Raw genomic sequence first — 12,644 nt, 5'->3', positions numbered from 1 at the left:
TAGGGGGTCGACACCAGAATGGATGCCTTTATTTATGGAATTACGGGATAGTGTCAACACGCTAAAGCAGTCGTTTGACGACATGAGGCGGCCGGACAATCAATTAGTGCCTGTCCAGGCGCCTCAAACACCGTCAGGGGCTGTAAAACGCCCTTTGCCTCAGTCGGTCGACACAGACACAGGCACTGATTCCAGTGGTGACGGTGACGAATCAACCGTATTTTCCAGTAGGGCCACACGTTATATGATTTTGGCAATGAAGGAGGCGTTACATTTAGCTGATACTACAGGTACCACTAAACAGGGTATTATGTGGGGTGTGAAAAAACTACCTATAGTTTTTCCTGAATCAGAAGAATTAAATGACGTGTGTGATGAAGCGTGGGTTGCCCCTGATAAAAAGCTGATAATTTCAAAGAAATTATTGGCATTATACCCTTTCCCGCCAGAGGTTAGGGAGCGCTGGGAAACACCTCCTAGGGTGGACAAGGCGCTAACACGCTTATCAAAACAAGTGGCGTTACCTTCTCCTGAGACGGCCGCACTTAAAGATCCATCAGATAGGAGGATGGAAAATATCCAAAAAAGTATATACACACATGCAGGTGTTATACTACGACCAGCTATAGCGACTGCCTGGATGTGCAGTGCTGGGGTAGTTTGGTCAGAGTCCCTGATTGAAAATATTGATACCCTGGACAGGGACAATATTTTACTGTCGTTAGAACAAATAAAGGATGCATTTCTTTATATGCGTGATGCACAGAGGGATATCTGCACACTGGCATCACGGGTAAGTGCTATGTCCATTTCGGCCAGAAGAGCTTTATGGACGCGACAGTGGACAGGCGATGCGGATTCAAAACGGCATATGGAAGTTTTGCCGTATAAAGGGGAGGAGTTATTTGGAGTCGGTCTATCAGATTTGGTGGCCACGGCTACAGCCGGGAAATCCACCTTTCTACCTCAAGTCACTCCCCAACAGAAAAAGGCACCGACTTTTCAACCGCAGCCCTTTCGTTCCTTTAAAAATAAGAGAGCAAAGGGCTATTCATATCTGCCACGAGGCAGAGGTCGAGGGAAGAAACAGCAACAGGCAGCTCCTTCCCAGGAACAGAAGCCTTCCCCGGCTTCTACAAAAGCCTCAGCATGACGCTGGGGCTTCTCAAGCGGACTCGGGGACGGTGGGAGGTCGTCTCAAAAATTACAGCGCGCAGTGGGCTCACTCGCAGGTAGATCCCTGGATCCTGCAGATAATATCTCAGGGGTACAGGTTGGAATTAGAGACAGATCCACCTCGCCGTTTCCTGAAGTCGGCTTTACCAACGTCCCCTTCCGAAAGGGAGACGGTTTTGGAAGCCATTCACAAGCTGTACTCTCAGCAGGTGATAGTCAAGGTACCTCTTCTACAACAAGGGAAGGGGTATTATTCCACTCTATTTGTGGTACCGAAGCCGGATGGCTCGGTAAGGCCTATTCTAAATCTGAAGTCCTTGAACCTGTACATAAAGAAGTTCAAGTTCAAGATGGAGTCACTCAGAGCAGTGATAGCGAACCTGGAAGAAGGGGACTTTATGGTATCCTTGGACATCAAGGATGCGTATCTCCACGTTCCAATTTACCCCTCACACCAGGGGTACCTCAGGTTCGTTGTACAAAACTGTCACTATCAGTTTCAGACGCTGCCGTTTGGTTTGTCCACGGCACCTCGGGTCTTTACAAAGGTAATGGCCGAGATGATGATTCTTCTTCGAAGAAAAGGCGTATTAATTATCCCATACTTGGACGATCTCCTAATAAGGGCAAGGTCCAGAGAACAGCTAGAGATGGGATTAGCAATATCTCAAGAGGTGCTAAAGCAGCACGGATGGATTCTGAATATTCCAAAATCCCAATTAATGCCGACAACTCGTCTGCTGTTCCTAGGGATGATTCTGGACACGGTTCAGAAAAAGGTTTTTCTTCCCGAGGAAAAAGCCAAGGAGTTATCCGACCTGGTCAGGAATCTCCTAAAACCAGGAAAGGTGTCTGTACATCAATGCACGCATCTTCAGATGCACCTGCGGATAACCCTGTCTCCAAGGACAAGGGTATCTCTTCTGTGGTGGTTGCAGAGGGCTCATCTATTGGAGGGCCGCAGATTCGGCATACAGGATTGGATCCTGGTGACCACGGACGCCAGCCTGAGAGGCTGGGGAGCAGTCACACAAGGAAGAAACTTCCAGGGAGTGTGGTCGAGCCTGGAAAAGTCTCTTCACATAAACATTCTGGAACTAAAAGCAATCTACAATGCTCTAAGCCAGGCGGAACCTCTGCTTCAAGAAAGACCGGTGTTGATCCAGTCGGACAACATCACGGCAGTCGCCCATGTAAACAGACAGGGCGGCACAAGAAGCAGGAGTGCAATGGCAGAAGCTGCCAGGATCCTTCGCTGGGCGGAGAATCACGTGATAGCACTGTCAGCAGTGTTCATCCCGGGAGTGGACAACTGGGAAGCAGACTTCCTCAGCAGACACGATCTTCACCCGGGAGAGTGGGGACTTCATCCAGAAGTTTTCCACATGCTAATAAACCGTTGGGAAAGACCAATGGTGGACATGATGGCGTCTCGCCTCAACAAAAAACTGGACAGGTATTGCGCCAGGTCAAGAGATCCGCAGGCAATAGCTGTGGACGCGCTGGTAACACCTTGGGTGTACCAGTCGGTGTATGTGTTTCCTCCTCTGCCTCTCATACCAAAGGTATTGAGAATCATACGGCAAAGCGGAGTAAGAACGATACTAGTGGCTCCGGATTGGCCAAGAAGGTCTTGGTACCCGGAACTTCAAGAGATGGTCACGGACGATCCGTGGCCTCTACCTCTAAGACAGGACCTGCTTCAGCAGGGACCGTGTCTATTCCAAGACTTACCGCGGCTGCGTTTGACGGCATGGCGGTTGAACGCCAGATCCTAAAAGGAAAAGGCATTCCAGAAGAAGTCATTCCTACCTTGATTAAGGCAAGAAAGGAAGTCACCGCGAAGCATTATCACCGCATTTGGCGGAAATATGTTGCGTGGTGCGAGGATCGGAGTGCTCCGACGGAGGAATTTCAACTGGGTCGTTTCCTACATTTCCTGCAATCAGGATTGTCTATGGGTCTCAAATTGGGATCTATTAAGGTTCAAATTTCGGCCCTGTCAATATTCTTCCAAAAAGAATTGGCCTCAGTTCCTGAGGTCCAGACTTTTGTCAAAGGAGTACTGCATATACAGCCTCCTGTGGTGCCTCCGGTGGCACCGTGGGATCTAAATGTAGTTTTAGATTTCCTCAAATCCCATTGTTTTGAACCACTAAAAAATGTGGATTTGAAATATCTCACATGGAAAGTGACTATGTTACTGGCCCTGGCGTCCGCCAGGAGAGTATCTGAACTGGCGGCTTTATCTTATAAAAGCCCTTATTTAATTTTCCATTCGGATAGGGCAGAGCTGCGGACGCGTCCGCATTTTCTCCCTAAGGTGGTATCAGCGTTTCACCTGAACCAGCCTATTGTAGTGCCTGCGGCTACAAGCGACTTGGAGGACTCCAAGTTGTTGGACGTTGTCAGAGCTTTAAAAATATACATTTCAAGGACGGCTGGAGTCAGAAAATCTGACTCGCTGTTTATACTGTATGCACCCAACAAGTTGGGTGCGCCTGCTTCTAAGCAGTCGATTGCTCGTTGGATTTGTAACACAATTCAACTTGCACATTCTGTGGCAGGCCTGCCACAGCCTAAATCTGTTAAGGCCCATTCCACAAGGAAGGTGGGCTCATCTTGGGCGGCTGCCCGAGGGGTCTCGGCATTACAACTCTGCCGAGCAGCTACGTGGTCAGGGGAGAACACGTTTGTAAAATTCTACAAATTTGATACCCTGGCAAAGGAGGACCTGGAGTTCTCTCATTCGGTGCTGCAGAGTCATCCGCACTCTCCCGCCCGTTTGGGAGCTTTGGTATAATCCCCATGGTCCTTTCAGGAACCCCAGCATCCACTAGGACGATAGAGAAAATAAGAATTTACTTACCGATAATTCTATTTCTCGGAGTCCGTAGTGGATGCTGGGCGCCCATCCCAAGTGCGGATTATCTGCAATACTTGTACATAGTTATTGTTAACTAATTCGGGTTATTGTTTAGGGAGCCATCTTTCAGAGGCTCCTCTGTTATCATACTGTTAACTGGGTTTAGATCACAAGTTGTACGGTGTGATTGGTGTGGCTGGTATGAGTCTTACCCGGGATTCAAAATCCTCCCTTATTGTGTACGCTCGTCCGGGCACAGTACCTAACTGGAGTCTGGAGGAGGGTCATAGGGGGAGGAGCCAGTGCACACCACCTGATCTGGAAAAGCTTTACTTTTTGTGCCCTGTCTCCTGCGGAGCCGCTATTCCCCATGGTCCTTTCAGGAACCCCAGCATCCACTACGGACTCCGAGAAATAGAATTATCGGTAAGTAAATTCTTATTTTTTTAAACACAGCCTGTGACATGGCAGCTAGGAGCCGATTGTCTGGAACTTTATCTCCAGTGACTTTATTTCATACTTGCCTACTCTCCCGGAATGGCCGGGAGGCTCCCGAAAATCGGGTGACCCTCCCGGCCCCCCGGAAGAGCAGGCAAGTCTCCCGGATTCAGGGGTCCCCCTGCCCGTCCGCCCACTTAGTGTGTAAAGTGGGCGGTCCGGGCAGTTGATGACGCGATTCTTGCTGAATCGCGTCATAGCCACGCCCCCTGCAGTGTAATGCCAAGGATCGCGGCATTACAGAGCGGGGGCGTGGCTTAAAGGATGTGTCACCGAAACTCCGCCCCGGGCCCGCCCCTGCTCCACCCCCGTCCCGCCTCTGGTCCACCTCCTCCCCACGTCACAGCCCTCCCCTGCCCCCCTGCTGAGCCGACCTGGCTGCTCTCTCCCGCAGAGAGCAGCCAGAATGTCGGCAAGTATGCTTTATTTCCATCCAAGGTTTAGTAAATAGACCCCTAAGTGTCCAGTTTACAATATATACACGTGTGTCTCATTCCTGGGGCCAGATCAGGTCCCATTACTGCCCTGGGCACTGTCCCTCACTTGGAAGATCCCCCCTGAGGTGCTGTGCCCCATACCTGTCGCTTCTGACCTTTGTGGCTGACATCGTCAGCTCCTCAGACTAGGATTGTGATGTTGGGCTGTGAGTGACATCATAGCCCAGCCACACACTTCGGGGAGTCGCAGCTGACGGGGGTGGGGGAGGGAGAGATGTATCACACCTTTGCGAGCACTACAGTAGAGAAGTTGCCCATAGAAACCATTGCTTTCATTTATCTAGCAAATTGTATAAAATGACTGTTACATACCCTCCAACAATTTACACATAAAAACATACCCTCCAACTGTACCTTTTTGGCCGGTACAGTACCGTTTTTTTAAGGTCTGTACCGGCCAAAAAGGGCTTTGTACCGATTTTTGACTCACTGCATCTCCATTGAAAGTATAGGAAAGGGGACGTGGCCACGCCCCCTTTACCCGCGGCCACGCCCCCTTTCCTTGTTTGTACCGGTTTTTACGTGTACAATGTTGGAGGGTATGATAAAAATCGGTACAAAAAATCGAAAGGGGGCGTGGACACGGGTAAAGTTGTGTGACCACGCCCCTTTTCCTGTGCTTTCAATGGAAATGTGAAAAGCCAAAAATCGGTACAGACCATAAAAAAAAAGTACTGTACCTGCCAAAAAGGTACAGCTGGAGGGTATGCTGTTATAAGCTGACTAGTTGCTATGGGCAACTTCACTTTATCTCTTGAAGGTTTCATACAACTCCATTTGGTGGCCCCCTAACCTTTGGCAACCCAGGCAACTGTCTAAGTTTGCTTAATGGCAGCGGTGCCCTGCTTATTCCCCCCAATCTATACATCTGGGTAAAGGGAGAGATAAACAAGCCAAGCTGGATCTTCCTGTTATACAGTCCAACAAATCAGAAACAGCCAGTTCCCCCGTCATAGGGGTAAATTTACTAAGATTCGTAATTTCCAGAATCATGTCCAAGTTCAATCACGAATGACATCGACAGTGTAAAATTGCAACTTTTTGAATTGATTACGACTAATTTACTAAGCTGTCGTATTCGTATTTTTCGTTTCTTCCGATGTCGATGTCATTCGTGCTTTTCTGCTGTAGATTGCGGCCGCGTTTGCTGTTTCGCGGCCGCGTTTATGGGTTTTTTTACGACTGCGTCACATGTCTGTTACGGCAGTGATTTAGAAATTGCTGCCGCGTTTTTAGTCCTAAGTTTCGTTTTCGTCACGCGGCCGTGATTGGTTGTATTCGTGAAGGAGGAGTGTCTGTGCATATTACTATAAAACCGCCCCAAACACACCGCACCTCGTGGGTTTAGCTAGTGGAGAGGAGAGAGGAAGGTGTATTTGGAGTTGGTGAGTTTGGTGGAGTTTTTGGTGGATTTGGAGAGGAGTTTGGTGATTGTTGAGTGCTGTACTGTGTGTGTAAGTAGTCTTGTCATATTTGTAGTATTGTTTTTTCACAGTTTGTCTACTTTTTTGTCCTTGTTTTTTTTTTACAGTCTTTTGTCATTGTTTGTGAGTGAGTGAGTGAGTGAGTGAGCGTGTGTGTTGGCTGTGTGGTGTGTAGTAGTAGGAGTAGTGGAGGAGTGTGTTTTGTGCTTTGATTTTTCAGTGTTTTTTGTTGTTTGTCATGTCAGACTCAGAGGTCAGTGTGGTGGCGGAGGTTAGTGAGGTGGAGGCTGGTAGTGAGGTGGAGGCTGGTAGTGAGGTGGAGGCTGTTAGTGAGGTGGAGGGGGGTAGTGAGAGGGAGGAGGTTAGTGAGGAGGAGGAGGAGGGGGTGCCTGTTGCTGTATTTTCCAGTGATAGTGATGGTGTTGTGGCTCCGCAGCCACGCACCACTACCAAGACTGGCAGGAATATAAAGTTCAGCTATGCTGAAAACATGGCTTTGGTGCGTGAGCTGATGAAGCACCATCGCCAATTGTTTGGTCAGGATGCTGGCAAGGTGTCCTCCCGCAGGAAGTCTGTCCTGTGGGGGCAAGTAATACTTGCCGTGAATAGTGAGGGTGTGGTGAGGCGGACTGAGGACACGTGCCGCAAGAGGTTTTATGATATTAAGCGGCGTGTCAAGGCCAAGATGGCCAAAGAGGCCAAATCTGCAAGAAAAACCGGAGGTGGCCCCCCTTTCCGGGCCACCTATCGGGACTGGGAGGAGCCTGTGCGGGCATTGATTCCTGCCGAAGTGGTGTCTGCTACTCATGTCCGGGATTCGGACCGACCCACGCAGGATGGTAAGTTTGATGTGTTATATTTTTATTTAAATGTCCTCTAAATGTTGTAAATGTCATTTTTAAAGGGTAAAGGATGCATAAATTGTGTTTCACATATTGCAGGCCTATGCACCCTTAAGGTGTGTTTGTGTTTAGAATGTGCTTTTTTCACCTTGCATTGGCTGTTTGGTAAATTTAATATTGCGCAAAAACATGTGCAATGGCTTTTTAATTTTTTACCAAAAATGTTTTTTTTTTTTGACGATATTGCTTGGACATCTGTGTTGTCTGCTTATTTTAAAAAGATTTTTGTATTTATTTACTTCTGAAAAACGGTGCAATTATTTCTACATTAAATTTGAGAAACATTTGCAAGTAGTCAATCTCTGCAATATCTGAGGCATAATTCTAAAATGTAACAGATTTATTGTGTGCAACATCATGTACATTTGGATATACACCACAAAATAATGATGCTTGAAGCTCTTAATCAGAAATTATTTGTTTATCCAATACATAATAGATGGTTACAGTACAATAAGGCTTTGCAGGGTTTTTTTTTACACAAAGCATGGTAATAATGTTTGGTACACTTTTTCAACAGTCCCACAGACCAGCCGGCCAGACAGGCCTCAGACAAGTCAGGATGAGGCTGGGATTGCAGGTAAGACTTCAGTGTAGTCACATATTCTGCAAACACATAGAAGTACAAAATATTAATGTTTATATTTTCACATAGGTTCTGCTTCTGGAAGCCGACCTCCTGTAAGGCGCCCATCACAGGGCTTGGGCCACTTACCCAGGAGGCCAAGTAAGACACGGCGTCTTGGCTCGGAATCTGCGGCTCCATCATCCCCACCCAGGCGACGACTTTCGGCAGTGTCACCCCAGCCACCACTGGCACTATTGGCGAGTTCGCAGAGTGATGAGCCCCGATCCCCTCAGTTATCTGGTGAGTAAAAACAGAAATTAAACACATAGGCAATAATATACACAGTACAGTTAATATGTTGTTAGTTGGTTTTGAGATTACATGTTTTCCAGAACAAGCAATGTGATGTTACGTCTTCAATTGCTAAAGGTGAAAAAAAAATTTTTTATAAGGTCTTAGTGGATCTTCTCGCCAACATCATTTTTAATAAATATCAGAATTTTTGAAAAATTTGCCCCACACACGTGCACATTTAAATAAAATAACAATAAAATTCCAAAAAAAACAAAACATCCACAACATTATAGTGTTCACACATCTCCCCTGTCCAGTATGTAGATGGCTTACTTGCTCCGCTCCTCTGGACTATCCAGGCAAGTAGTCTATATCGTGGTCAGGGGAGGGAATCTAACAGTGTAATGCTGTGGAGGGGAGTTAGTTAGGTGAGGATTATGCAAATCTGTCTATGTGGCCGCCTGTGTTGGTATATATGTTTTTGAGCATAAAAAACATTATAAGTTTATAAAATCAACGCCAAAAAGTTAAAAAATGGAGTATTATGAATGTAGTAATGTGTAGAAGTAGCCTTGCTAAAAATTTACAAATAAACATTGCATGTTGGCCACCCCATACAGAGCCCAGCTTGATGGCCGACGTGGACCAGCAGGGACAAGACCAACAGGCAACCATCACACTGCAACTTACACCTGTTGACCCAAGCCAGCCAATACAGCTGCAGGATATCCCCCAAGCCTCCATCAGTCCACAACTGGCACAAGCTCCGCCCCCAAGCCAAATACCAGATGATTTTTGGGCCAGTTGGACAAGCCAACAGGCCCAAAGCAATGCAAGCCTGACCGCACATACACAACACCTTGCCAGTCTGCCCCATCATCTACCGCGTATTAGTCGCAACTCGGGCAGACTGATTGTACAAGTAGGGCGAATGGCAACCTCAATGGAGCAAATAAGGGCTGACAACAGCCAAATGCTTGCTCATTTATCGCGCAAAGTAGATGAGCAACAGCGCCATCAGCAGGCACTCGTTCAGCTCATTCAGCACAACCAAGTGGTGAATGAGTCGTTATCCAGGATTGTAGCCAGCCACACTGCAACCAACACTCAGCTGATTGCAAGCCTTAATAATTTGAGCAGCAATATTTCATTGATGGGAGCTCACCAAGTAACCTCCAGCTCGGGGACCACGACCCCTATCCAAACGCCAGTAACCTCCCCTGTTCGGCGTTCCTCCAGAGCACGTGCCAGTGAGCCAGCACAAAGCTCAGCACCCAGCACACACAAGCGGAAAAAATAACCCCAATGTGATTGGCAAAATAAAAATTTGTATTTGACAAACACACAACTTCCTGTGTCCGTCTCAAACATTGTCGAAGCTGCTCTGTATGTATGTATGTTTTTCATGGGTAATGACTGAAAATGTATTTTTAGCATAAACTAAGTACAATGGACACACCACTATAAACTACAAACAGTAAGTAACAAAACACACAATAGAAAGTAGTGCAAAGTGTTTAGTCAAGGATAATTACAGCCTACTAAAACTGACCTGAAAAATAGCGCAGGATCACTTCTTGCCGTACCTGCCTCCCTACATATGTACTCACACTGTCACCAGATGGGTCTAACTCCTCTGCTTGCCGACTGCTTTCTCCCTCATCATGTGCCAGATGTTGGGTTAAACACAGATTATGGAGAAAACAGCAGCAGAACACAATTCTAGTCACCTTTGAGGGACTATACAACAAAAGGCCAGCAGATTTATCCAGACACCGAAACCGTGACTTCAGCACACCAAAACATCTTTCTATCACATTCCGCGTAGCCTTATGTGCATGATTGTAACTGTGTTCAGCAGGAGAATCAGGTTGGGACAATGGAGTAAGGAGCCAAGAGTAGCAGCCGTAACCCCCATCACCTGAAAAACAGATATAGTCCACATTAGTACATATGTTAGATTATTCTTTCACCTAATCATAACTCGAGTTTGTGGATAAAAGACATACACACAAAACATTTTAAACATACCCAACAGCCAGCCATCAGGCATTTGTCCGTCCTCAAATTTATCGAAGAGCGATGACTGACTGAGGATGAAGGAGTCATGGCAGCCACCAGGGTAACCTGCAACAACACTCATAATTTTTAAGTTTGCATCACAGACCACCTGGACATTAGTTGATTGGGACAGATGTCTATTAGTATATATATATTGTCGGCCCTTAGGTGATCTCAGCTGAACGTGTGTGCAATCTATGGCCCCAGCACATTGGGCATGCCAGCAAGCTCATAGAAAGCTACCCTGACAGCACTCCACTCCGACTCCTCGGTAGGGAAGCAGATTGAGGCATTAATGTGTGGCTCCAACACATCCAAAACCTGAGTGGACATTAAAGAAGCTAAGGTGAGTGTCATGTTAGGTATTCTCTACAATACTGTGTTGTTTGAACTTACAGAAGCAACACTTAGACATAACCGCCTATGTATTTTTAGACTCACCTGCATCAAATATCTGGAAAAGGTGGGCTGTGAGATACCAATGACGTCGCCTGCCACAGCCTGGAAGCTCCCAGTAGCCATAAAGTGTAACACAGCCAGGAGTTTGTGTAGGCCTGAGACAGAGCGAGAGCGTGCTGTCTCAGGGTCTATGCCCAGTTTGACAAGGTCATACAGGTGGAAAATGTTGTTTCTATTTAGGCGGAACATCTGTATGACCCTATCATCGGACAATGCATTTAAGTTTAAACGCCCTCTAAAAAAACGAGGCTGGCGCAGCCTCCGCGGTACCTGGACAACCTGTTGACCATGTTCACTTACCTGGGCCTGATTCCTGGAAGCCTCATGGAGCAGTCTAAGGTATCCCACAGCAAACAAAAAATCATTGCCACACACCACAGCCGCCATTTCAGAGTGAGAGAAGTTCAAAATGTGCCTGGAACACTTTTATAGGGCCAAACATTCAGGTGTGAGTAATGGATAATTGAGTACACATGTAAACACGCTTTTCAAATGCTGGCGCGTTTTTTTTTAGGAAAAAATTACGATTTGTAATTTTTCGCGGCCGCGAATGCATTTTCACGGCAGCAATTACAATTACGAATGGTTAGTAAATGACCGAGATTCATATCTAAACAGGCGTAATTTGACCGATGGTGTATTCATTCGTAATTTTTTACTTGGACTTGCAAAAAATTACGAATGCCCTCATCTCTGCCGTGATTAGTGTTTAGTAAATTACCGAGATGACACTTTGAAGAAAAAACGGCATCTCGGTCAAAATCGGGAGCTTAGTAAATTTCCCCCATAGTGTGTGATGTCTGTTTACCGTCTGCCAGAACCGCACTTGTCACATCTTCACTGTAATAGCCGTATTTATACAAAACACACTCTGCAAACCTAGAGTTTATCCAAATAAACCTCGCAGAGATGTTTTCCTTTCTTATTTGCAGTAAATGCTACCACAGGATCTACAGTAAACATAATTAGTCACTATATAATGATAAATGGCATGTGAGAATGTTGTGAGTAGGGTATATGTATTGATTAGTCATTTTTTGCAAGACAGCTCTGATTTTAGGTGTACAAAGCACGGTCTGTGACACTCTGAATCACTGGGACTGAGTGGCTGGTGTGTGGGCGTGGATGTGTCATGTCTGTGGACGGTAAACAGTCAGACGAGTGATAACTCATGAAGACAAACCTGTGTATCCTTCAGAGCGAACTTTTTCTGAAGAAAATGACTCCTCAATTAGAAAACAAAGGGGTTAAATTCAACTCAAAATGTAAATTCTATTTAAGACAGGATCTTTAATTCAGCTGCTTCAGAATTAATACATACTTTGGATGGTATCGGGAACCGGACGCTTGGGATGTCGACGGACAAAATACCGACAGCGGCACCCCGACACGCAGGTTCCCCACACGTGGATGTTAAGTATAGTAACCCTCCCCCCTAAACCTGCCTTCCCCGCAGACTAACTCTAACACTCCCTGGTGGTGCCTAAACCTAACCCCACCCCACAGCCTTACATTTAGCATGCCGGCACGCTGATCCATCCCAGTGTAAAGATTCCGTCGGACGGGATCCCGAATGCCTGTATGCTGTCTGGATCCCATATGTATGTATGTATGTATCTATCTATCTATCTATCTATCTATCTATCTATCTGGGATCCGGTCTGAAGATCGACAGTGTCTAGGTCGACAATGTTTAGGTCGACCACTATAGGTCGACAGTCACTAGGTCGACATGGATGGAAGGTCGACAGGGTTTCTAGGTCGACATGTGCTAGGTCGACAGGTCTAAAGGTCGACATGAGTTTTTCACATTTCTCTGACGTCCTAGTGGATGCTGGGGACTCCGTAAGGACCATGGGGAATAGACGGCTCCGCAGGAGACTGGGCACACTAAAAGAA

At 46.6% G+C, this 12,644-nt stretch overlaps 1 protein-coding gene across 1 annotated transcript in view; it reads left to right on the top strand.

Moving 5' to 3' along the window:
- Positions 1–9,573, top strand: part of LOC134935755 (mediator of RNA polymerase II transcription subunit 15-like) — a 40,394-nt gene extending 30,821 nt beyond the window's left edge. Inside the window, exons 2-4 of the mRNA XM_063930596.1 lie at positions 7,884–7,943; positions 8,019–8,231; positions 8,846–9,573. Of these exons, the coding sequence (XP_063786666.1) occupies positions 8,857–9,525 (669 nt within the window). The 5' untranslated portion in view covers positions 7,884–7,943; positions 8,019–8,231; positions 8,846–8,856 and the 3' untranslated portion in view covers positions 9,526–9,573. The remainder of the gene's footprint in view (positions 1–7,883; positions 7,944–8,018; positions 8,232–8,845) is intronic.
- The last annotated feature ends 3,071 nt before the right edge of the window (positions 9,574–12,644 follow it).

This window comes from Pseudophryne corroboree, chromosome 6 (genome assembly GCF_028390025.1).
Source record: "Pseudophryne corroboree isolate aPseCor3 chromosome 6, aPseCor3.hap2, whole genome shotgun sequence".
In the NCBI taxonomy this organism is placed as follows: domain Eukaryota; kingdom Metazoa; phylum Chordata; class Amphibia; order Anura; family Myobatrachidae; genus Pseudophryne; species Pseudophryne corroboree.
Note: the sequence above shows the minus strand (reverse complement) of the source record. Positions and strands in the feature narration are given on the sequence as shown.